Source organism: Thalassophryne amazonica, chromosome 10 (genome assembly GCF_902500255.1).
Source record: "Thalassophryne amazonica chromosome 10, fThaAma1.1, whole genome shotgun sequence".
In the NCBI taxonomy this organism is placed as follows: domain Eukaryota; kingdom Metazoa; phylum Chordata; class Actinopteri; order Batrachoidiformes; family Batrachoididae; genus Thalassophryne; species Thalassophryne amazonica.
Window position 1 is genome coordinate 19319230 of NC_047112.1, and position 25876 is coordinate 19345105.

General features: G+C 40.4%; 2 protein-coding genes across 5 annotated transcripts in view; one reads left to right on the forward strand and one right to left on the reverse strand.

Moving 5' to 3' along the window:
• The window catches only part of LOC117518398 (G-protein-signaling modulator 2-like), a 45059-nt gene extending 39454 nt beyond the window's left edge, over window positions 1-5605 (forward strand). For both annotated transcript variants that reach the window (XM_034179507.1, XM_034179508.1), the window contains exon 15: window positions 4737-5605. In XM_034179507.1, coding sequence (XP_034035398.1) covers window positions 4737-4904 — 168 coding nt within the window. In that variant the 3' untranslated portion in view covers window positions 4905-5605. The remainder of the gene's footprint in view (window positions 1-4736) is intronic.
• On the reverse strand, window positions 5590-25363 carry mcoln3b (mucolipin 3b). Of its 3 annotated transcripts, XM_034179511.1 has the most exons (15): window positions 25168-25363; window positions 21757-21874; window positions 20521-20747; window positions 20266-20433; window positions 15756-15909; window positions 12571-12646; window positions 12157-12253; window positions 9420-9519; window positions 8851-8963; window positions 8253-8399; window positions 8047-8148; window positions 7842-7964; window positions 7500-7706; window positions 7194-7324; window positions 5590-6000 (listed from the first exon to the last, which is right to left on the reverse strand). In XM_034179511.1, exons 3-15 carry the CDS (start codon window positions 20743-20745, stop codon window positions 5961-5963), a joined length of 1683 nt encoding a protein of 560 aa, XP_034035402.1. In that variant the 5' UTR covers window positions 20746-20747; window positions 21757-21874; window positions 25168-25363; the 3' UTR covers window positions 5590-5960. The 3 variants fall into 3 exon arrangements, with proteins under 3 accessions (XP_034035402.1, XP_034035401.1, XP_034035400.1); XM_034179510.1 differs by lacking the exon at window positions 21757-21874 and having other exon boundaries at window positions 25168-25362; XM_034179509.1 differs by lacking the exons at window positions 21757-21874; window positions 25168-25363 and adding an exon at window positions 25020-25143.
• Window positions 25364-25876: the final 513 nt, after the last annotated feature.

The following is a 25876-nucleotide window of genomic DNA, read 5'->3' on the forward strand; positions in this document are numbered from 1 at the left end:
CCAAAACTAACACCTGCATCACATCAGATCTGCTCGTTAGTGTGCATCTAAAAAGGAGTGATCACACCTTGGAGAGCTGTTGCACCAAGTGGACTGACATGAATCATGGCTCCAACACGAGAGATGTCAATTGAAACAAAGGAGAGAATTATCAAACTCTTAAGAGGGTAAATCATCACGCAATGTTGCAAAAGATGTTGGTTGTTCACAGTCAGCTGTGTCTAAACTCTGGACCAAATACAAACATGGGAAGGTTGTTAAAGGCAAACATCCTGGTAGACCAAGGAAGACAAAGCATCAAGACAGAAAACTTAAAGCACTATGTCTCAAAAATCAAAAATGCACAACAAAACAAATGAGGAACGAATGGGAGGAAACGTCTGTGACTGAACTGTAAGAAACCGACTAAAGGAAATGGGATTTACATACAGAAAAGCTAAACGAAAGCCATCATTAACACAAACAGAAAAAAAAAACAAGGTTACAAAGGGCTAAGGAAAAGCAATCGTGGACTGTGTATGACTGGATGAAAGTCATATTCAGTGATGAATCTCGAATCTGCATTGGGCAAGGTGATGATGCTGGAACTTTTGTTTGGTGCTGTTCCAATGAGATTTATAAAGATGACTGCCTGAAGAGAACATGTAAATTTCCACAGTCATTGATGATATGGGGCTGCATGTCAGGTAAAGGCACTGGGGAGATGGCTGTCATTACATCAATAAATGCACAAGTTTACGTTGATATTTTGGACACTTTTCTTATCTCATCAATTGAAAGGATGTTTGGGGATGATGAAATCATTTTTCAAGATAATGCAGCTTGCCATAGAGCAAAAACTGTGAAAACATTCCTTGCAAAAAGACACATAGGGTCAATGTCATGGCCTGCAAATAGTCCGGATCTTAATCCAATTGAAAATCTTTGGTGGAAGTTGAAGAAAATGTCCATGACAAGGCTCCAACCTGCAAAGCTGATCTGGCAACAGCAATCAGAGAAAGTTGGAGCCAGATTGATGAAGAGTATTGTTTGTCACTCATTAAGTCCATGCCTCAGAGACTGCAAGCTGTTATAAAAGCCAGAGGTGGTGCAACACAATACTAGTGATGTGTTGGAGCGTTCTTTTGTTTTTCATGATTCCATAATTTATTCTTCAGAATTGAGTGATTCCATATTTCTTTCCCTCTGCTTGGTCTAAAAAAGTAACCGTTACTGACTGCCACAATTTTTTTCTTGATTTCTTAGTGTTTCTTAAAGCCCGAAAGTTGCCATTTGAAATGACTTTAGTTTTGTGTCATGTCTGATCTGCTTTTTTTTCTACAAAATTAAACAACTGAATGAACATCCTCCGAGGCCGGTGATTCCATAATTTTTGCCAGGGATTGTATTCTTCCCTCATGTTACACATTTGACATGCTGATGAAATCTGGGTAACAGTCTAAGTTCACATGATTAAAATCACCAGCCAGGATGAAATCCCCTCCAGATAAGCAGTCTGCTGTTTTTCTATGGCTGCTAGCATGTAGCTGAGTGCTGATTTAGCATTAGCATCCAGTGGGATATAGACCGCAGTAACCACAACAAAGAATTCCCGTGGCAGATAAAAGGGCCTGCATTTAACTGCTAACAGCAGAATTTGTGCACCAGTTCTTATTAATGTATGTATATAAAGTCTGCCTCTGCGGCTCTTACCAGAGTATTCTGTTCTGTCGCTCCAATAAAGTGAGCGGCCTGCTAGCTCAGTCGCGGCATCCGGTATCCATGGATTTAACCAACTTTCTGTGATAATCATCACAGAAATATCCAGTAAAAAGTCCAGACATCTCTAGTCCACTCATGGACGTTCGTTCACGCGCGCACATGTGAACAATTAAAAGAAAAAAAAAAAAAAAAAAAAGAGTGTGGCTCCAGGCATTAGTTCCTTGTTCTCTGCTCAAACTTTCACATCACAGTTAAAAAAGGGACAAAAAAGGACATAAGTCCTGAGACAGGACATGTTAACATCAAATAGAAATCAGACATCTCCACATTCGCTTGAAGGTTCGTTCGCGCATCTCGCGGTCAAAGGAGGAAAGAAGAAAAAAATTGTCTGCAGGCAGTTAGTTCCTTTCTCTCCTCAAACTCTCTCATCACAGTTAAAAAAGGACATAGGTCCAGGACATGTCAACATCAAGTTGAACTCCAGACATCTCCACATTTGCTTTAAAGGACGGTTCGTGCACGCGCGCATCTCGCAGTCAAAGAAGGAAAGAACAGACAGCAAAAACAGCTCACTACTTCCAAGGGCAGCGACGTGTGTACTGTGTTCAGAAAACAGACGGGATGAGAGGCAGAAAATGAGGCTATTTAAAGTTTAGAGTGAGGGGGAGCACCTGGCAGCCAAACTCGCAGCGCAACGAGACGTCATCGGGCGCAAGCCGACACAGTAATTAACCGGCAATTAACTCCAAACAGCGCGGTTTTTCGGTGTCGTCATGGCGCAGTAGGGAGCAACTGTGAGCAGCCCCAGTGTGAAAGGGGCTTTAATTGTTTCCCTGCTCCAACACACCTGAATCCAATGAAAGGCTCATTAAAAGTCTGCTAACGAGTCTCATTGGATTCAGGTGTGTTGGAGCAGGGAGACAAGTGTCAGGAATGTGGCTCTCGAGGACCGAACTTGGCCACCCCTGATGTACACAAACTGAGCTCAACCAAAAAAAACAAAAAACAATACAATCAACAGCCACACAAAACATTGTTTTTGGGAAAACTGAGCCGCAGCATCTTTGTGCACCGCCATCTTTCTCCGTATCCCCGGTCTCTACTGCCATCTACTGGCCCGTAGTGTTCATGGCAGTATTCGCCCGGCACCAGTAGATCATGGCATTGTTCTATTTATTTTGACACCGGTTATATCAGATGGTTATCTAATTACAATTTGGCTTTTTTTTAATGCCTTTTTTACAAATAAAAAAATGGCATATTTTACAAGCACACATTTGTCTGTAAACACCAACACACCTCACAATGTGTCGGGTTACATCGACTGGATGAGTCAACCAATCATTGTTAGCGGAGGCACATTTTACCCATAATCCTTTGCCATCTGTCTGTGTTTGTTACAAAACTTCAGAATTACTGCATTATTCAACATTAAAATGTTATATTTTAACTTGTACAAATGACAGAATTGACATTAATGGAGTTACTCTGTCAGTATTAAGTTTATTTATTAAACCAAACCATAAGACAGCACTGCTTTATTTTCCAAGACCTCCACCTCATGGTGACACTGTTATTAAGTAGAGAGTTGAGCTTCGCTACTCCTCTCAACTGCTTCACTGCTGCAAGCTATGTATAACAGGAGCGTCCAGCAGTGGGCAGGGTGCACAGAGACGGAAGTGCTGACTCATTGTTTGGGTCTGTAGTCGCCTTTGATGCTACCAGAAGTGATTGTGGTGTTAAAACTCAAAATCAGCTTGTTAGTAGTTGCAAGTGTACTTGAGACAATACAGGAAGTTATTGTTATCTGTAGCTTCTAATACATTTTTGGGTGGTTTATTGGTTTAGCTTTATAAAAGATAACTTTTCAGTTAGCTGATTATCTGTTATCAAAGCTAAATTTTTTTGGTTATCTGTGCCCACCAGTGATAATCTACATGTGACCATTTGTTATAGCCACGTAGTGATGTCCTGATCTGATTGCAGTGATTGGTTTCGGGACTTAAAAGCATTTTGTTATTGATTGGTGTCAGATTTATTTAAACACAAGTCATACAAATTAGTCTGTTTCATCTCGCGCAGCTTCATAAATATAGCTTGCTGAGAGCTTTCTGCTAGTTCACCAGCAGGTCGTGTTTTAAAAACCATATTTTTGCTCTCCACTTTTTTTTTTCTTTTTTTTTTTGAGGGATAAGACGTCCATCTACAGATAAATTTATGCCAAACTATGATGGCCCACTGTAGTCAGTCTTGCAGAATACATAAAGGTGTATAAATTTTAGTTTGAAAATTCGGGTGTTGTCCCTTATTGTATCCCACACGGCCAGCGCCATTTCATTTTCTGCAGGCAAGAGACAGCTGCTTTGTGATTGGGCAAATGTGAACATATATATTAGGTGGCAATAGTTTTACATGCTAGATGCTCCATACATGGATTTTCCCACTTCTATGCTGTTGAGAACTTCAGTGTGTGTTTATTCTGCCTGTAAATCACTTTTTAAACAATCAATGGTAAATCTTCCAATATAGGGAATGTTACAAGAATCAATGCTTTAGTACCAAGTTCTTATTAAAATTATGAAGACATACTGGTTTTTCTACTTTGTTTGTACCGAGAACTCAGGTTTTCAACAACTGCTGTTAAATTTCAAGCATGGAAAAACTGCAGCAGAAACTGCCACAATTCAACTCGTTAACAAGAAAGGAGTTTGACGCCATATTTTCCATTTGAAGCATAACAAGAGTAGTTTACTGTTTCACAAAAGCACTCAGCAAACATGCTATTGTGCATTTCAGACTGTAAGCACCTAAAAGATGGATCTATATCTAAAGAGGAGTTTCAGTTCATGTTAATGTGTTTTGTTAGCCATATACGCTAACCTAATGAAACCACAGCTTTCCGTACCATCCTGACAAACTAAGGACTACATTTCACACACACACACACACACTACAAAATAACCCTATAATTTGATACCAAACAGTTTTTTAGCCGTACTTCGTCAGAAGTATAAACATCAGTTATTTGTCTTTAGGGCTCCAGACTGAATGACCAGAGGTGTGCTGCTCCACCTTCTGAATCTAAAGGACCAACTGTACCAGATGAGGATTTTTTCAGTCTCATCCTTCGCTCCCAGGCCAACAGGATGGAGGAACAGAGAGTGCCATTGCCCCCTGGTGTCACTCAGTCCAAACCAGACTGACACCGCAAAGATGGTCTCCCTGTCTGCTAACACCACAGGAGATGCGCATCTGGTTAGTTATTCCGGAATCACGTCACATAAGACTTCTGGACTTGGTTTTTCCATTATTCTCTCCTCTGAGTAAGTGCCATTGTCTTTGTGGTGCCCCCTAGACTGCTTTTATTGAAGGCCTCGACACCAGTAAAGTTTTTTTCTGCTCTGCAAGCTTGCATCAAGCTTCTTGTGCAAGTGTGGGTTATGGGATTCCCCACCCCACCGAACAGGACTGATGCGATTCAGGGATTATGAAAGACCAGAGACTTTTGATTTGTGGTGGAGAGGTTATGAACTTTGCACACTTCATTTTATAATCGTAAGTGAAGAGGTGCTATTAAAAAAGACATTAGCTCATCTGTGTCTACTTACAAATTCAATAAATCTTTAAGATGGTATGCATTAATGACCAGCAGAATCAAATGATTACTCTCTGGGGAAGCATGACTTGGATGTGCACATTTCAGTCAACTGGTGGAGCCATTTCTCTGTGCTGACATTGTTTTTAGATTTTATTTTATTTTAAGCCTGGAATATACATTTGCAAACTAAATTTTTACTTTTGTAAAAGATTTGAGGGATTGTGTGGGTTTAAAAAAACTCTTTACAGTTTTTAATGTAACTTCTTCCAATGGAGAAATAAAAACCTCAATTTATTTTCCATCCAACTTTATTTAGCCTCAATTCTGTATGTTCACTGTACAACATGAAGATTAGCTCAAGTGCTATGACTTGGAAAGTACATTTTCAAGTGTTTAGCTTTTTTTGTACACTGTTCCTTCACAGTGCATCATTCAGATCAAACCTGCTCTCACCATTAAACAAGTTTGACAAACACAAGCAGGTGTGTTTTTTTTTCCAGCACAAATAAGAAAGCAGAATCACAAAATTTCTTGACAAATATTTGCAAACAAACCAAAAGGACATTTGTGTGTAAGATTACAAATATTCCCCAAAGTGCAGCAGCATAAAGTGCATAAAGCGTCAGAACTCATTTACTGTAGTACCTCTGCAACAAAGGTGCTAGGCCTCAGACACCAGCCTCTCTCGTGTCTTCTTGAACCTAAAGGGAGGGAGAGATAAAAACAGATTTATGAGAAGCAGTCTTGTGACAGCCTCATATTGTCATTCTGTTTACAAGGGTAATTCGTGCCAGTGACCTGATCAGATGAGTGTTGCTAAGTGCTTTCATGCGGCAGCACAGCCAAGTCAGACGGCCTATAATCACAACACGTCTGCTCTTACTTTAGGTCCAGTGTACTAGTGTCCAAATAGATTTGTTTTTGTGCATTTTCCAGAGATAAGTCAGGCTTTATTTTTTTAATAAAGTACTTTGGGACATCCCATGACTTATACTCCAGTGTGACTTGTCCACACAGTCGTGTTCATTTATTTATTTATTTTTATTTGAGGATTTATTTCATTCATTTAAAAGAAAAACAAAAGCAAAATTAACAAAACATTACAAACCACTGAACGAAAAGGAGCAGTTTGGAAGAACAAGTCTTGCATTATTATTGTCATCAACAACGTCAGACTTTCCAGGAATCAAAAACGCTAAACTCCCAAGTGATAGAGCCAATAATAAAGGGGGGAAAAAGACTTACTCTGGCATGACTTGCATATACCCCCCCCCCCCCCAACATGCAAAAGTCCAGAAAATGCAGTATTGCCTTGAAACATTTCACTCTTCTTCAGTAAAGTTAGCTTTTCTTGATGCAATGAAGAGTGAAATGTCTTCAGCCTACTTGGATACCAAGACCTGGATGACTAAGAATCACTGATACCCATACTTATCCCCAGAATCTACAGTGTCGAGCCAGTGAGACTCGACAACAACTCTTGGATAGGATTACAATCTATATGACAGGTTACTTTCCCAGCCAAATCTGGTAGCCACTTACAGCTGGCTGAAGTGAGACGATGCAGATGAAGTGACCGTCTTGTCCAAGGGAAGACAAGACATGACTAGGAATCAAACCTTGGTCTACATCAGGAGTCACCAACCCTGTTCCTGGAGGGGCACCCATCCTGCATGTTCTCCACGTCTACCTACTCAAGTCACACCTAATTTTTTAAAAGTGCTGTTTTTCAGCTCTTGATTGGCTAAGAACACCTGATAAGAGTTAACTGCCTTGGAGTGGAACAGGGAGAGTTAGATAACATGCAGGACAGGTGCCCTCCAGGAACAGGGAAGGTGACCCCTGGTCGGTCCTACCAGTGACATTCTGTCTGGTACACACATTAAAAACTCACCTGTCAAAGCAGCACTTCCAGAAGCAACTTTTGTTCTCCTGGAGTCTGAACACCCCTGAGTTTGGAAGGTCTTTACACTGTGACAGGAAGCGTTGCAGCTCTGTCGTTGTGTTTCCACTCTCCTGCTGATGCTAAATAAAGTCAGAAGGTTAGTATAATGTGGAGAACATTCCAATGTGCTGTGTTGCATGTGTGTGTGTAGACAGAGGAGCAATTGCTAATCATGGTCAAATTACTGAAAATAACTTGCACAGTTGAAACCAGATAGTAGAATTGATAATCTAGAGTAATGTGCAGTGACGTCACCTTGATGGTGTCGTAGGTGTCGGTGATGATGGTGATGAAAAGGCTGAGGATCATGTAGATGAAGAGCGAGACGAAAGTGTAAAGGTAGACTCTGCTGAAGAGCCACACCAGCATGTTCTTCTTCTTCATGTTCTTGAAGGTGGGGAACATGTCGTCTCCATTGATCAGGGAGAACAGGCACTCTGACACAGTGTTCAACGTCCGGAACTAACGAGAGCAGAGCCAGTGCATTTTAAAACACGTGGGATCAGAATAGCCTATGTTACTAATCGCTCAGCTGTCATGCATTAAAATTAAAACCTGGAGTTAAAAATTCTGGCTGGGCTACACAGCGTTCCTTGCCTTCTCGTGGTACGGGCCGAGAACGATCCAGCCACAAAAACAGTAGCTTAGGTAGATTATTCCAGCACAGCAGATGAAACGGATTACATTGGGTAATGCCGCCCTGAGTGTCAGAATGAGAATCTGCAAGTATACACAAAATAAACAAAGCTTAAAAATACACAAATAATGCAATCAAAATAACATCATATGGGGGGGAACTTGCATTATACTTCCTGAAGTAGCCCATGTAGCGAATGACACCAATCCAGACCAGCATGGTGCCTGTTCCAAGGAAAATACTACACACATCATAGCTCGTGAGGACCTTAAAAGAAAGGCAGATTTTTACAAATTTAAATCACAAAGGGGGAAAAAAAAAATATTGAAGTGCACAACAGCAAACAAACTGGAATGTGTGTCAGTGATTACCTTAGTTTGAATCTCTATTTTGAGAATAGAACCAATGATGGTCAAAGTGTCACTGATAATGATCACGATGTACCAGCCGTTGACAAATTCCAGCTTGTCCGACCACGGCACTTCCTTACCGTCATTTCTGCAGTGGAGTGTGTACTCCTGTTGTGGGGAGGTAATGCAAATCTGTCACTGATTTGTTTTTTGATGAGCTCACTTCAGTTTGAGAAGGCTGCAGACACACATCATTTAAGTCTGGGCCAACCAAATAATTACATTTTAATTTATTTTCATTTATATAGCATCAAATCACAAAGTTGCCTCAAGGCGCTTCACACAAGTAAGGTTTAACTTTACCAACCACACCAACAAAATGGCCAATAAGTCGTGGGCCGTTAAAAAAAAAAAAAAAAAAAAAAAAAAAATCACATTAAAGCACAAGTGCTCAATATTAACAACACAGGTATCAGAATTTTCAGGATTTTTCCTGAATTCTGGGTTGTTGGTTTTTTTTAGGACTTTCTGGACAGAGTATTCCTGACTTCCTTCAAACCACAAATACTGAGCAGGTCAGCAAAATGAAGCAGTTCAAGGTTTACTCAAGTTTACTTACAAACTGCAGTTGGATCCCGGTGAACACAGAGCGCGTGCACAATGTGAACGAGGCGATGCACGTTACAATGATCAGGCAGTCGAACAGCACCGTCAGATATATGCTTCTAGCAGCTGGAAGGACATTTTAAGGTACACGGCTCAGTAAATGTATGAAGCAGTTTATACAGCTGTGTGAGAACTTCATCTTTAAAACAATAGAAATTAATTTGCACACACACACACTGAACTTCCAACAACATCATGATGTGATTTTATGGGCATGAAATTCTTGCATATTTAGTGCAGTGTGGTATAGTTTACTGTCAAAGGTGAAAAACAGTTTTCAGATTTGTTTAAAAGGTTCAACTTTACCATCGCTTTCCACAGACAGATTCAGTTTTTGTGTCCTCTAGATTGCGCAGACTAGTACTGAATGAAGACGAAACAATGGGTACTTATTTGAAATTTTAAAAGGATTCACCAATCAAAATCTAACAATGTTTAAAAGCTCTTGTTCTCCACACAAAGAAATCACAATCGCCTACCTGTTCAGTGTGTGTGTGTGTGTTCAGTTTCCAAAACACTTACATGCTCCTGTTACTTTCCAGTCTCTGCATTCATTGATCTCCACATCATTTTCCAGGTCAATCTTCATCCTGCCGCTGTGTGCCTCATTGTTGAAGGTGATCTATTAGCCAGTTAGTTAATAATAAAGTTTGCATTATTACAGGCCAACAGTCACTTAACATAACCTAAAGTCAGTAATCCTAAAGCCCCCACATATAGGTCAGGTTCATAAGTATTTGGTTAGTGACAATTTTATTATCAGTGTGGCTCTGAACAATGGAACTGAAATAAAATAAGATGTGCTTGTGTGGTGGAGATTTTCAACTGTTGTAGCATCATAGTACAGAAACAGCATTAGTGAAGGTTACAAATGATCTTCTTATGGCCTCAGACAGTGGACTCATCTCTGTGCTTGTTCTGTTAGACCTCAGTGCTGCTTCTGATACTGTTGACCATAAAATTTTATTACAGAGATTAGAGCATGCCATAGGTATTAAAGGCACTGCGCCGCGGTGGTTTGAATCATATTTATCTAATAGATTACAATTTTTTCATGTAAATGGGGAATCTTCTTCACAGACTAAGGTTAATTATGGAGTTCCACAAGGTTCTGTGCTAGGACCAATTTTATTCACTTTATACATGCTTCCCTTAGGCAGTATTATTAGACGGCATTGCTTAAATTTTCATTGTTACGCAGATGATACCCAGCTTTATCTATCCATGAAGCCAGAGGACACACACCAATTAGCTAAACTGCAGGATTGTCTTACAAAGACATGGATGACCTCTAATTTCCTGCTTTTAAATTCAGATAAAACTGAAGTTATTGTACTTGGCCCCACAAATCTTAGAAACATGGTGTCTAACCAGATCCTTACTCTGGATGGCATTACCCTGACCTCTAGTAATACTGTGAGAAATCTTGGAGTCATTTTTGATCAGGATATGTCATTCAATGCGCATATTAAACAAATATGTAGGACTGCTTTTTTGCATTTATGCAATATCTCTAAAATTAGAAAGGTCTTGTCTCAGAGTGATACTGAAAAACTAATTCATGCATTTATTTCCTCTAGGCTGGACTACTGTAATTCATTATTATCAGGTTGTCCTAAAAGTTCCCTGAAAAGCCTTCAGTTAATTCAAAATGCTGCAGCTAGAGTACTAACGGGGACTAGAAGGAGAGAGCATATCTCACCCATATTGGCCTCTCTTCATTGGCTTCCTGTTAATTATAGAAAATAATTTAAAATTCTTCTTCTTACTTATAAGGTTTTGAATAATCAGGTCCCATCTTATCTTAGGGACCTCATAGTACCATATCACCCCAATAGAGCACTTCGCTCTCAGACTGCAGGCTTACTTTTAGTTCCTAGGGTTTGTAAGAGTAGAATGGGAGGCAGAGCCTTCAGCTTTCAGGCTCCTCTCCTGTGGAACCAGCTCCCAATTCAGATCAGGGAGACAGACACCCTCTCTACTTTTAAGATTAGGCTTAAAACTTTCCTTTTTGCTAAAGCTTATAGTTAGGGCTGGATCAGGTGACCCTGAACCATCCCTTAGTTATGCTGCTATAGACTTAGACTGCTGGGGGGTTCCCATGATGCACTGTGTTTTTCTCTCTTTTTGCTCTGTATGCACCACTCTGCATTTAATCATTAGTGATTGATCTCTGCTGTCTTCCACAGCATGTCTTTTTCCCGATTCTCTCCCCTCAGCCCCAACCAGTCCCAGCAGAAGACTGCCCCTCCCTGAGCCTGGTTCTGCTGGAGGTTTCTTCCTGTTAAAAGGGAGTTTTTCCTTCCCACTGTAGCCAAGTGCTTGCTCACAGGGGGTCGTTTTGACCGTTGGGGTTTTACATAATTATTGTATGGCCTTGCCTTACAATATAAAGCGCCTTGGGGCAACTGTTTGTTGTGATTTGGCGCTATATAAATAAAATTGATTGATTGAATTGATTGAGGAATTAAACAGCTATTTTGTTATACACCATTTTCAGAGGCTATAAGTATTTGTTCAAACTAAATATAAGGATTATTGTTAACACAAAAGGCACCTTTTACAGCCAGGTATTTTGTTTGTTTTATGGAGAGGTCAGGATGGATGCAAGTCACTGAATGTGTCTTGGACAGTAGGAGAGGAAGTTGTCAAAAATTGCGTGCAGAAGGAGGAAACTAGTGAGGAAAGCCACCACGACACCCATGACAACTCTAAAGGAGTTCTAGGCTTTTCTGTCTGGATGGAGAAGCATTTTCTTTTTGACAATATGAAATTTGAACTACAGATAGTCTCTCCTCACTAGTCTCTTCCTTGTATGCGATTTGTTATCAGTAACACTGAGTTCATCCAAGTACTTATGAACTCTGAAAATGGAGGGTTTTCATAAAGTGGCTATAATTCCAAAATAGTTAATGTCATGTTTTTGTCCAACCCACTGAAATACAGCTGACAGTCTACACCACAAACATCTCATCGTTTCAACTTCACCGTGGCGGTGTTACTGTCCAAATACTTGTGGGCCTGATTGTGAATACATTCTTTTATTCAAGTTTTTTTTACTTTCATGCACTGAGATTTGTTTCCCATCTCTGACAAGCACAAACTGCACATGATCTCATGAGCTCCGCTGTGTTTTGACCTCTAAGGCATGCTGTATGTGGGCGTGGCAGCAGGGACTTGATCACATGTCATATGACTACTGGGACAACATGAGTTATGATGCGAGCCGCCGCTGTTCAAAAAGAATCAGGTGACATACGATGACATTGAAGTCGTAGCAGTCCGGTAACTCTCGATGCCGGACAGTCTGCAAATTTATGGCTTTGAGGACAAATGTGATGGTGACAGAAAGTAGTCTGAAAGAAACAGCAGGTACAAGAACTAATAGAGTTACGACATTACACACAGCACAAAAACTAGCTTTAAGAAATAAATTTGCCATCATGAGACACTGTCACAGGAGTTTCTATTCTACTACTTTAAGCTGCAGCCTTTTGCTTCAAGTTGTAAATGCATTTAATATCTTGCTTCAAATCCATATTTCCATACGTCCAGTTATTCTCATTTGGGGTGTAATTATCAACATATATAGCTGGCTCTTATTGCACAGAAGTTTCTCTCAATTCAGGTTACCTTATGAATGTTGACATGCATTCAACAATTCTTTACAAACCTTTGAAAGGGCAGCTCCAAATGAGGGAGTACGTCTCTCAAAGGCTGCCGATCTGTCGGATACATTGTAAAGCATTCTGTAAACCAGAACGGGAAAAAGTTATCACAAATTTTTGCTGCATAAACTTTGACCTTGATGACTCATCACTACTTACACTCAACAAAAATATAAACGCAACACTTTTGGTTTTGCTCCCATTTTGTATGAGATGAACTCAAAGATCTAAAACTTTTTCCACATACACAATACCATTTCCCTCAAATATTGTTCACAAACCAGTCTAAATCTGTGATAGTGAGCACTTCTTTGCTGAGATAATCCATCCCACCTCACAGGTGTGCCATACCAAGATGCTGATTAGACACCATGATTAGTGCTCAGGTGTGCCTTAGACTGTCCACAATAAAAGGCCACTCTGGAAGGTGCAATTTTGTTTTATTGGGGGGGATACCAGTCAGTATCTGGTGTGACCACCATTTGCCTCATGCAGTGCAACACATCTCCTTTGCATAGAGTTGATCAGGTTGTCAATTGTGGCCTGTGGAATGTTGGTCCACTCTTCTTCAATGGCTGTGCGAAGTTGCTGGACATTGGCAGGAACTGGTACACACTGTCGTATACGCCGGTCCAGAGCATCCCAAACATACTCAATGGGTGACATGTCAAATCAAATCAATTTTATTTATATAGCGCCAAATCACAACAAACAGTTGCCCCAAGGCACTTTATATTGTAAGGCAAGGCCACACAATAATTACGGAAAAACCCCAACGGTCAAAACGACCCCCTGTGAGCAAGCACTTGGCGACAGTGGGAAGGAAAAACTCCCTTTTAACAGGAAGAAACCTCCAGCAGAACCAGGCTCAGGGAGGGGCAGTCTTCTGCAGGGACTGGTTGGGGCTGAGGAAGAGAACCAGGAAAAAGACATGCTGTGGAGGGCAGCAGAGATCAATCACTAATGATTAAATGCAGAGTGGTGAATACAGAGCAAAAAGAGAAAGAAACACTCAGTGCATCATGGGAACCCCCCAGCAGTCTAAGTCTATACCAGCATAACTAAGGGACGGTTCAGGGTCACCTGATCCAGCCCTAACTATAAGCTTTAGCAAAAAGGAAAGTTTTAAGCCTAATCTTAGAAGTAGAGAGGGTGTCTGTCTCCCTGATCTGAATTGGGAGCTGGTTCCACTGGAGAGGAGCCTGAAAGCTGAAGGCTCTGCCTCCCATACTACTCTTACAAACCCTAGGAACTACAAGTAAGCCTGCAGTCTGAGAGCGAAGTGCTCTATTGGGGTGATATGGTACTATGAGGTCCCTAAGATAAGACGGGACCTGATTATTCAAAACCTTATAAGTAAGAAGAAGAATTTTAAATTCTATTCTAGATTTAACAGGAAGCCAATGAAGAGAGGCCAATATGCTCTCTCCTTCTAGTCCCTGTCAGTACTCTAGCTGCAGCATTTTGAATTAACTGAAGGCTTTTCAGGGAACTTTTAGGACAACCTGATAATAATGAATTACAATAGTCCAGCCTAGAGGAAATAAATGCATGAATTAGTTTTTCAGCATCACTCTGAGACAAGACCTTTCTAATTTTAGAGATACTGCGCAAATGCAAAAAAGCAGTCCTACATATTTGTTTAATATGCCCATTGAATGACATATCCTGATCAAAAATGACTCCAAGATTTCTCACAGTATTACTAGAGGTCAGGGTAATGCCATCCAGAGTAAGGATCTGGTTAGACACCAAGTTTCTAAGATTTGTGGGGCCAAGTACAATAACTTCACTTTTATCTGAGTTTAAAAGCAGGAAATTAGAGGTCATCCATGTCTTTATGTCTGTAAGACAATCCTGCAGTTTAGCTAATCGGTGTGTGTCCTCTGGCTTCATGGATAGATAAAGCTGGGTATCATCTGTGTAACAATGAAAATTTAAGCAATGCTGTCTAATAATACTGCCTAAGGGAAACATGTATAAAGTGAATAAAATTGGTCCTAGCACAATGTCCAGTGAGTATGCCGGCCATGCAAGAACTGGGACATTTTCAGCTTTCAAGAATTGTGTACAGATCCTTGCAACATGGGGCCGTGCATTATCCTGCTGCAACATGAGGTGATGTTCTTGGATGTATGGCACAACAATGGGCCTCAGGATCTCGTCACGGTATCTCTGTGCATTCAAAATGCCATCAATAAAATGCACCTGTGTTCTTCGTCCATAACAGACGCCTGCCCATACCATAACCCCACCACCACCATGGGCCACTCGATCCACAACATTGACATCAGAAAACCGCTCACCCACACGACGCCACACACGCTGTCTGCCATCTGCCCTGGACAGTGTGAACCGGGATTCATCCGTGAAGAGAACACCTCTTCAACGTGCCAAACGCCAGCGAATATGAGCATTTGCCCACTCAAGTCGGTTACAACGACGAACTGGAGTCAGGTCGAGACCCCGATGAGGACGACGAGCATGCAGATGAGCTTCCCTGAGACAGTTTCTGACAGTTTGTGCAGAAATTCTTTGGTTATGCAAATCGATTGTTTCAGCAGCTGTCCGAGTGGCTGGTCTCAGACGATCTTGGAGGTGAACATGCTGGATGTGGAGGTCCTGGGCTGGTGTGGTTACACGTGGTCTGCGGTTGTGAGGCTGGTTGGATGTACTGCCAAATTCTCTGAAATGCCTTTGGAGATGGCTTATGGTAGAGAAATGTACATTCAATACACGAGCAACAGCTCTGGTTGACATTCCTGCTGTCAGCATGCCAATTGCACGCTCCCTCAAATCTTGCGATATCTGTGGCATTGTGCTGTGTGATAAAACTGCACCTTTCAAAGTGGCCTTTTATTGTGGGCAGTCTAAGGCACATCTGTGCACTAATCATGGTGTCTAATCAGCATCTTGATATGGCACACCTGTGAGGTGGGATGGATTATCTCAGCAAAGGAGAAGTGCTCACTATCACAGATTTAGACTGGTTTATGAACAATATTTGAGGGAAATGGTGATATTGTGTATGTGGAAAAAGTTTTAGATCTTTGAGTTCATCCCATACAAAATGGGAGCAAAACCAAAAGTGTTGCGTTTATATTTTTGTTGAGTGTATATCTGAGCAAAAACTGAATTCAAATTAGAATTTCTAAATTTCTAAATTGGAGCAAACAAATGTCACATGTACCCCTTTCCACCTGGGCATCAATTTCAAAGGTGTCATTTCCGGGATAGATGGTACCGCTCCTGAAGTACTCTTGACACATCAACAGCGGGGTGTACAGGCCATCGTCTTTATCATATGCGTGATTCCCTATTGTGATGTTACGCAGAAGTCCGTACTGGAGAGAAACAGATAACCTGACATTATGTTTGTACAAGACAATTTACAGCTGACGTATGCACTCAGTCTACAAGACGAAATGGATTCAAACAACATGGGCAGAGTCCAAGTAAGTTTATAAGCTTTTCCGTTAACATCAGCTAAATACACAAACTCCAGCAATGATTTACACTGATGCATGAACAAGGAATAGGGAAGTTAGTCACATCACCAAAACTATAGAGGGCTGAGAAAAAGTGCATCTCTACCCAAGTGACAATAACCCTTGAACAGTATTAACCCATACATCCCCACCCCCAACTAGTTACAAAATAAATGCAACTGTACGCATTAGTTGCTGGGCTGGAAGGGGTGCGGGGGTTGTAATTAAATTACAGTTACTACTTAAATATTGGTGATTACATTTGGAAATAAAAAAAAAAATGAATGTGGAAAATACTCAGGCATGTGTTGCTTTGCATCTTTGTTGTGCATTAATGGCATGTTTCTGTGAAATGGTGCACCAAAAGCCACAGATGAAATTGATTAGCCTTTATTTTGAATTTGCACCACCACATCCTGTCTCAGAATCACCAATTTAACAACTGTCTCTAGATTTAAGGACTTTTTGATCTTTACTAGAGGCTAAAAATCTGATCTAGCAACAGTTCTAGTGACTTTTGTTCCATCCAAAAAGTCAGTTGTGTTGTCGTCTTCTTTGTCTTTCGGCTGTTCCCGTTAGGGGTCGCCACAGCAGATCAATCGTTTCTCACCCTGTCCTCTGTATCTTCCTTTGTCACACCAACCACCTGCATGTCCTCCCTCAGCACATCCATAAACCTCCTCTTTGGCCTCCCTCTTCTCCTCCTGCCTGGTGGCTCCATCCTCAGCATCCTTCTCCCTATATACCCTGGGTCCCTCCTCTGCACATGTCCAAACCATCTCAATCTCGCCTCTCTGACTGTCTCCAAACCGTCCCACCTGAGCTGTCCCTCTGATATGTTCATTCCTAATCTTGTCCATTCTCGTCACTCCCAAAGAGAATCTCAACATCTTCAGCTCTGCCACCTCCAGCTGTGCCTCCTGTCTTTTTGTTAGTGCCACTGTCTAAGCCGTACAACATAGCTGGTCTCACTACTGTCTTGTAAACTTTCCCCTTCACTCTTGCTGATATTGTTCGGTCACAAATCACTCCTGCCACCCTTCTCCATCCACTCCACCCTGCCTGCACTCTCTTCTTCACCTCTTTACCACACTCTCCATTACTTTGAACAGTTGACCCCAAATATTTAAACTCATCTACTTTCACCACTTCTACTCCTTGTAACTGCACTATTCCACTGGGCTCCCTGTCATTCACACACATGTACTCAGTCTTGCTTCTACTGACTTTCATTCCCCTTCTCTCCGAAGCATATCTCCACCTCTCCAGGCTAGACTCAACTTGCTCTCTACTCACTACAGATCACAATGTCATCTGCAAACATCATAGTCCATGGGGACTCCTGTCTGATCTCATCTGTCAACCTGTCCATCACCACTGCAAACAAGAAAGGACTCAGAGCTGATCCTTGGTGTAATCCCACCTCCAACTTGAATGAGTCTCATTCCAACTGCGCATCTCACCGCTGTCACACTATTCTTGTACATGTCCTGCACTACCCTAACATACTTCTCTGCCACTCCAGACTTCCTCATACAATACCACAGCTCTTCTCTTGGCACCCTATCATAAGCTTTTTCTAAGTCCACAAACACACAGTGTAACTCTTTCTGGCCTTCTCTGTACTTCAACAGTATTCTCAGAGCAAACATTGCATCTGTAGTGCTCTTTCTCGGCATGAAACCATATTGCTGCTCACAAATCTTCACCTGTTTTCAAAGCCTAGCTTCTACTACTCTTTCCCATAACTTCATGCTGTGGCTGATCAACTTTATGCCTCTGTCGTTACTGCAGCTCTGCACATCACCCTTGTTCTTGAAAACAGGAACCACCACACTTTGTCTCCACTCCTCAGGCATCCTCTCACTTTCCAAGATTTTATTAAACAATCTGGTTAGAAACTCTACTGCCATCTCTCCTAGACATTTCCATGCCTCCATTGGAATGTCATCTGGACCAACTGCCTTTCCATTCTTCATCCTCTTCATAGCAGCCCTCACTTCTTCCTTACTAATCTCTTGTACTTCCTAATTTACACTCACCACATGATCCAACCTTTTCTCTCGCACTCATTTTCTTTATTCATCAGCTCTTCAAAATATTCCCTCCACCTTCTCAGCACACACTCATTTATCGGCACATTACCATGTGCATCTTTTACCACCCTAACCTGCTGCACATCCTTTCCAGCTCTGTCCCTTTGTCTGGCCAATCGGTACAAGTCCTTTTTGTCCTTCCTTACTATTCAACTGCTTGTACAGCTCGCAATATGCCTTTTCCTTCGCTTTTGCCACTTCTCTTTTCGCCTTACGCCACATCTCCTTGTACTCCTGTCTACATTCTTCATCTCTCCAACTATCCCAGGACTTTTTCGCCAACCTCTTTCTCCTTATGCTTTCCTGGACCTCTTCATTCCACCACCAAGTCTCCTTGTCTTCCTTCCACTGTCCAGATGCCATACCCAGTACTGTCCTAGCTGTCTCCCTCACCACATCTGCAGTGCAAAATGTCAGTTGTGTAACAGTGTTATTGTTTGGGGGAATCTTTTTTTCTTGGGGGACAGAAAAGAGGAAGACACTGGGAGATAAAGGGAGTAGCAGACATTTTCTCCATGTGACTAAGAGTAAATCATTGTTGTGATGAGTCATAAGCCTCACTCTAATAGCTAATAGGACTCTCTGGACACAGAGCCAGAGCCCGTGTTTTGACCTTCGTCCACCTCCCATGCCGGAGATCGTGAGTTTGCGTCCCGAGGGGAGTGAGTGGGAGGACTCAACACAACAACACAGAAGAGAGAGAATAAAGCTGCTATGTACAGTGCATCTGGAAAGTATTCACAACACTTCATTTTTTTTCCCACATTTTATGTTACACCCTTATTCCAAAATGCATGAAATTCATTTTTTTCCTGAAACCTACACACAATACTCCATAATGACAATGTGAAAAAAAGTTGAGATTTTTGCAAATTTAAAATCACATGTACATAAGCATACAGCCTTTGCCATGAAGCTCAAAATTTAGCTCAGGTACATCCTGTTTCCACTGATCATCCTAGAGATGTTTCTACAGCTTAATTGGAGTCCACCTGGGGTAAATTCAGTTGATTGGACATGATCTGGAAAGGCACACACCTGTCTACATATAAGGTCCCACAGTTGACAGTGCATGTCAGGGCACAAGCCAAGCATGAAGTCAAAGGAATTGTCTGTAGACCTCCAAGACAGGATTGTCTCGAGGCACAAATCTGGGGAAGGGTACAGAAACATTTCTGCTGCTTTGAAGGTCCCAATGAGCACAGTGGCCTCCATCATCCATAAATAGAAGAAGTTCAGATCCACCAGGACTCTTCCTAGAGCTGACCGCCCATCTAAACTGAGTAATCAGGAGAGAAGGGCCTTAGTCAGGGAGGTTACCAAGAACCTGATGGTCACTCTGTCAGAGCTCCAGCATTCCTGTGGAGAGGGGAGAACCTTCTGGAACAGAGTTCTCAAACTGATTCCAGAAAGAGCCAAGAAGGTGCAGGTTCTCTCTGTAACCACCCACTCCATCAGGTGATTTCACCAATTAACTGATCCATCTGCTCAAAAAGGATGCTAACCAGTGAAATCACCTGGTATGTGATTTCTTAGTTTTTTTTTTATGAGTTTGCAAACACTTAAAAAAAAATTAATGTCATTATGGGGTGTTGTGAGTAGAATTTTGAGGGAAAAATTAATTCACTCCATTTTGGAATAAGACTGCAACAAAATATGGAAGAAGTGAAGCGCTGTGAATACTTTTCACACACGCACACACAAAATGGGGGAAACGGTACTTGTCCAAGGGATTTCTTGGAAAATTGAACAGCCTCTGACCACAAACCTGTTTCTTTAACATCCAGAGGAGGGGTGGCCATTACGGTCCTACTAAGGGCCAAGGCGGTGCAGATGATCAGAACTTCAAAATGAGGGGGCAACCTCATCAGTACAACCACTTGCTGTGGTCATCAGTCACAAGAAAAACCTGCATCAGCTAGTTGCCTGCCCCTGATCCAAACCATCACCTCTCCCGAAGAGAGCCGAGAAATCACAAGATGATCTCCATCAAGCCATCAAGAAGGGCATGTGGCCAAAGACGACATGAACTGTGGCCCAATTATTCAGAATATACCACTGACCACTTATGCAATAATAAACACTAGCGGAACATAAGAAGCTGACATGCGTTTACCTCTTTAATAATGTAGTCGATGTGATCGTAAACATCTGCCTGTCTGTACACGGCATACGTGTCCATACTCCCATCAATGTAATTCTTCAGAAAGAGATGCTTAAACGTCAGCAGATTTTCTTCCTTGAAAGTGACAACCCTCTGGTTGCTCAGCCCAAAACTCACCAACTGTGGATTTACAGAAATAAAATATTTAATTATCAGATGGCAACACAGCACAGTCAGAATGGTTCAGCTCACATCTGGGATCACTACCTGAACGGTGATGATGGCAATTTTGATGATCTGCAGCATGAGCTTCCAGGGTTTACGGCCACGTGCGTGGTACTTTTCACAGGGGTTCATGAAGTAATATTTGATCTTCCTTCTGAGACACTCCACATTATCCACATCGTCCAGACCCTGCTGTTGGTGATCCACCCAGGAGTAGCTGTTTGACTCATACACGGAGTACAGGTCATGGTCACTGGACTCCTCCATATCTGTCAGAGATTTTATTAAACTAATAGAGCAGCTTTAACCTGTTGTATGAAAGTGATTCAATATGCAGTTAACGTGTGAGACAGCAATGTTCATTTTTTTAAATGCTTATCTGCAGAAACTTCAAACATTAATGCATACAACATAAACAGTTAAATATACTTCTGTATTTTCATGGCTATTTTAACACTTCAGACACCTAATTTACAAGCATAAAGGACAAAAACAGCGGTTTATTAACCAATTACTCAGTTATTCAAATGTCACCGTATTCAATAATAAATAAATTGCATCTTGACAACCAACTGTAGAACTAGTACAGTTAGTTTTGAGTATAGTTTAATCTTTAAAAAAAAAAAAAACATTTCTCAAAGTCTAAAAATAATTCATTTTGACCAAACAGAATACCAAAATCGAAAGCTATAAAATGATTTTTAATATCCAGTTCATAACTGGTTAAAAACTATTAAAATTGCTCATAACATTCCTTAAAAGATATTATCATTAGCTTATCAGTGTAAAACCATTTTAATATAGTTATAACCATGCCAACACAAATTAAGAGACACTACAAACAATCTTTCATTTGGATTAGAAAGATTTGAAGCCATTGCAAAAAAAAATTTAGATCACATTTAAAACATGAAATATCCTTCATGTTTAACCATTTAAAACCAGATATTACATTTATCCTGGTATAATTTTAGAACATCTTATAACTGGTTTAGAACCATTTAAAAATGGCAAATATTCCTGACTAAAACCCTATCATGAGACTCATTTATGCAGTTAAGACCATCCAACTATTAATTGCCATTTTCTGCTGCTTATCTGGGTGGTGGCAGCAGACCAAGCAGCCCATCCCACACTCCCCTATCCTCTGCCAATTACTGTAACTCTTCCCAGGAGATTCCCAATCCCTCAGCGTGTCCTGGGTCTTCCCCGGGGCCTCCTCCCAGTTGATCGTGCCTGGAATTGCTCCCTAGGGAAACGATCAGGGAGCATCCTCACCAGATGCCCGAACCACAGCAGCTGGCTCCTTTCGATTTGAAGAAGCAGCCACTCTACTCAGAGTTCCTCCCCAATAGCCGAGCTTCTCGCCGAGTGCAGGAGTGTAACCCACAGATACCTGAAGGAGAAATCTCATTTCCACCGCTTGTATTCACAATCTTATTCTTTCAGTATATTACCCAAAGTCTGATTATAGGTGAGGATATTTAAAGCAAATTTGCAAAATGTATCTTGCAATTAACCTGCAAACATCAATTAATTTAGAGCAGTTTGAAAACCAGTTTAAGAACATTGGGCCTCATAAAGGCTTTTCTTATCTTATCTCATTCAGCGATATCTTAAGAGTATTCTTAGATTCCTTCTTAAGATGTCCCTAAGAAGTTCTTACGAAAACTCTACGTCAGATTTATCAACATGTTGTTAAACTGCAAAAATTATTTATTTAAATTATATATTCATTTTGTGAATTGTTCTGTAATTTGTGTCTGTAGCATGGCCCAAGCAGAGGGTCACCCCTTTGAGTCTGGTCTGCTTGAGGTTTCTCCCTCAGAGGGAGTTTTTCCCTTAACTGTCACCTGTGTGCTTGCTCTGGGGGTTAGTAAGGTTAGACCTTACTTGCATGAAGCAACTTGAGGCAACTCTGTTGTGTTTTGGCGCTATATAAATGAAAATAAATTAAAATTGAAAATTATTTGCAGCTGTGTTCTTAAGTTGTTGAATCCCATCTCCTTGTAAACTGAAAGTAAATGACTGCATTTATATAGTGCCTTTGCATCTGCATCTGAAGCTCAAAGCGCTTTACAAATAATGCCTCACATTCACCCCAATGCGAGGGTGCTGCCATACAAGGCGCTCACTACACACGGGAGCAATAGGGGATTAAAGACCTTGCCAAAGAGCCCTTAGTGATTTTCCAGTCTGGCTGGGATTTGAACAGAGGATCTTCTGGTCTCAAGCCCAATGCCTTAACCACTAGACCATCACCTCATTACCATGTGCATCTTTTACCACAACTAGTGAAGACAGTGGATAGCTTTAAGTTCAGATTTAGAAAAATATTAACTTGAGTCCAATATTCTAAACTTGATATTACAAGTGGAATAAATAAGAAATAACTTCACTTAACTGAATGGGGCTATTACTGATTATAGCGTACATTTAATTTTTTAATATAAAACATACTCTGTACATTACCTAAAAGTAACATAATAATGAACATAGATATCACAGACATATCACTGTAATATAGTATTTTAATGACCTTCACATAAGTGGACAATGCATCCAGTGTGACAACATGTCAGCACTGAGATGTGTGTAAGAGTACTCTTAAGTGTTCATAGGATTTGTTCTTACCTAAGAACAAATCCTGGATAGGAAAACATTCATGAATGCCACAATCATCGTTAAAAATGTCATAAGCAGGACTTAACAGATTTGTTCATGAAGATGCAGCTTTCAATCAATCTATGGGCAGCATTAATGGACTTATTTCAACTTATGAGTAAATTAAAAGAAATGTGTGTCAACAATCACATAACTTACCTCAACTTATGTCCCACATGTATGTATGAGTCACATGGTAGCATGTGTTGAAAATATTCAGCATGCCCAATTTTTTTTTTTTTTTTTTTTTGAGGTACTTGGCATATTACAATGTATAACAGCCTGCTTTCAACTTACAAAAAACATAACATGTTGGATGTACGCCAGCGTTTAATACGGTCGGCATACACTGGCTAAATCGTCAAGGTGTGACAGGTCCTTTAAGAACGGTTCGTGAATGAGGCCCAGTTATCTCACACTGGATTCCACCCATTTAAATCCATTTCAACCCATTTTGTAATTGTTTAGAACTGTTCAAAGCAAGGGAGCAATTTAGAACTAGAAATTGGGGGGGGACAAAGAACAGTAATTTTAATGTTTTGAGAAGACCATAAAGTGGACACCATTTGACTTATGCAATTTGAAACTGTGGATATAAGTACTTTATTCTGAGAATAGCCAGCATTGATTTTATTAACATTCTGGTGTAAATAAGGTATCACCACATGTGTAGAACTCAAAAAGAATGATAGGTTGAGTTTTCATTTATTAACTATTGCATACTGTATTTTTTTTTCTTAAGATTTGTTTTTGTATAAGTTTGAAAAAAACAACAGATCATAGGTTTAGGATAAATTACTTATCATGAATTTAATTTTTGAAGTGGCACTGATGACAACACTCATACTGAACATAATTTTGCTTGCATAGACTGTTTTTGGAGATCAAGCAATAATTGCAGATGGGCTTTCTGAGGTCCCAGATAGCTTTTCTGATTTCCTTTTCTAACTTTCAGAATTTAGTAAATTAGCATATGGTCCATTGATACTTATGTGTAGACACTAGTCCCTAGAGGCAACTACTTTTGGTTTCAAATCTGGGCAAATGCAGTCCCAGAAAATTCCGAATGTGACAAACAAGAAACACGTGTTGTAAACAAGTCAATGCTGCTAAAAATACAATGTTGCAGAAACAGATATACTATTCTGACATGGTATTGCAGATAAGACTGACATGGTTTGCACATAAGACTGGCATAGCATGTTTCAAGTACACACATATAAGTAAGAAGGTGGGGGGGGACATACCATATTCTGCCCCCCCCCCCCGGTTGAAAAGGTGGGGGGGATATGCCCCCCATCCCCCACCAAATTGCACCCATGGTTCAAAGCCACAAAAACATTCAATATTACATAATAAGCACTTTAAACTAGTCTCAGTGTACAACATTGAGTCCAGTTAAAATATTAGTAACAATTAAGTCAGTTATAAGAAGTTAAACTCAGTTACAAATGTTTACCAACCTATTTCAAGCAGATTTGAAGCAGCAGGTATTCAAACAGCAATAAATCAAGCAGCAAATGCAGATATTTAAGAAACTGGTAACAAAACTAAATCTATTTTTTTCCCTTTTGTTTTGGAATTACTTAAGTGATTTCATATGATTTCTGTTGATTGGCTCATAGATTATTTTCCACTTTTAATGTTTAAATAGACTATAAAATACAGAGAAAGTCAACAGGAAAACCTTGACAAAGCTGTTAATTGCACTGTACGAGTGTGCCTAATATTAAGGCACATATTGGTTCTTGCGCTCTACAGGTTTATTTCGTCTAAAAAAACAAATAAAATAATCGTTTGGGAAAATGACATACTGATTTTCTAACAACTCCAGCAGGACATATGGGACAATGAGGAAATTCTGTTTAACAAAATACCTGAGCTTTGTGGAATAATACGCAGCATCTCACGGTGTGACACATGATCCACCATAGCTTCAAATACCCTTCAGTTCTTAACAAGTACATTTATATCAAGTCGCTCCGAGATCAATTTAGGAATAAAAACTGCGCTCCACACACTTACCGAAATCCGGAAGCAGCTTAATTAACGTCTAATTAAATCCACCTGCCACCTTCGGCAGGCGCTCGGAATTAAAAATATATAAGTAGACAAACAGAAAAATACCGTTCAAAAAATTATTCCAACTGTTTTTATGGAAAGGCTGAAAACTAAATAAAACATTTAAACTTCCCAAGTTTGTTCAGCGAGTTCAACGTTGTAAAAGATGTCGGGTAACCTGCTGTAACAGGATACGTCATTTTATTACTGGATACGATTGGCTGTTGAATCTGTCAGTCAGTTGTATTTATTTTCATCACCGTGGCAACAGCAGACGCAAAGGGGCAGGATAGAAGTCGGACGAAACTTATCGTGTAAAGTAAGACGCCAGTGGAAAAAAAATGAATAAATAAGTACTGTATGTGTGTTTGTATGTATGTGTGTTTTTGTTGTTATTCTCACAGTCTATTAATAAATGTTTTCGCCGTTGACTTGTAAAAGTCTGTGAGTACGTGAGTGGAACAATGGTGTAATTTTTAAATTGAGCATATTCAGTATCATTGAGTGTTGTTTAGGTTCTGCTTGGTAGTTTTACTGTCCGAAATTTCGTTTAAATAATGGCCAGTTTGGAAATGTAATGTAAATTCATTCATGTAAATGCCTTTATGACAAATGTCTTTTGGGTTGTATGCAACAAATAAGGACAGACTTAAATTGCCTTTGCCAAAATTTA

Bases quoted from the DNA above. Each gene is read 5' to 3' on its own strand.
- mcoln3b (XM_034179509.1), bottom strand. From the start codon at position 25,074: ATGGTGGATCATGTGTCACACCGTGAGATGCTGCGTATTATTCCACAA. The intron at 15,910-20,265 runs GTAAACGCATGT...GTTTCTCTCCAG, and splicing joins TCGACTACATTATTAAAGAG to TACGGACTTCTGCGTAACAT. The intron at 8,964-9,419 runs GTAAGTGTTTTG...ATGTCCTTCCAG, and splicing joins CTGGAAAGTAACAGGAGCAT to CTGCTAGAAGCATATATCTG.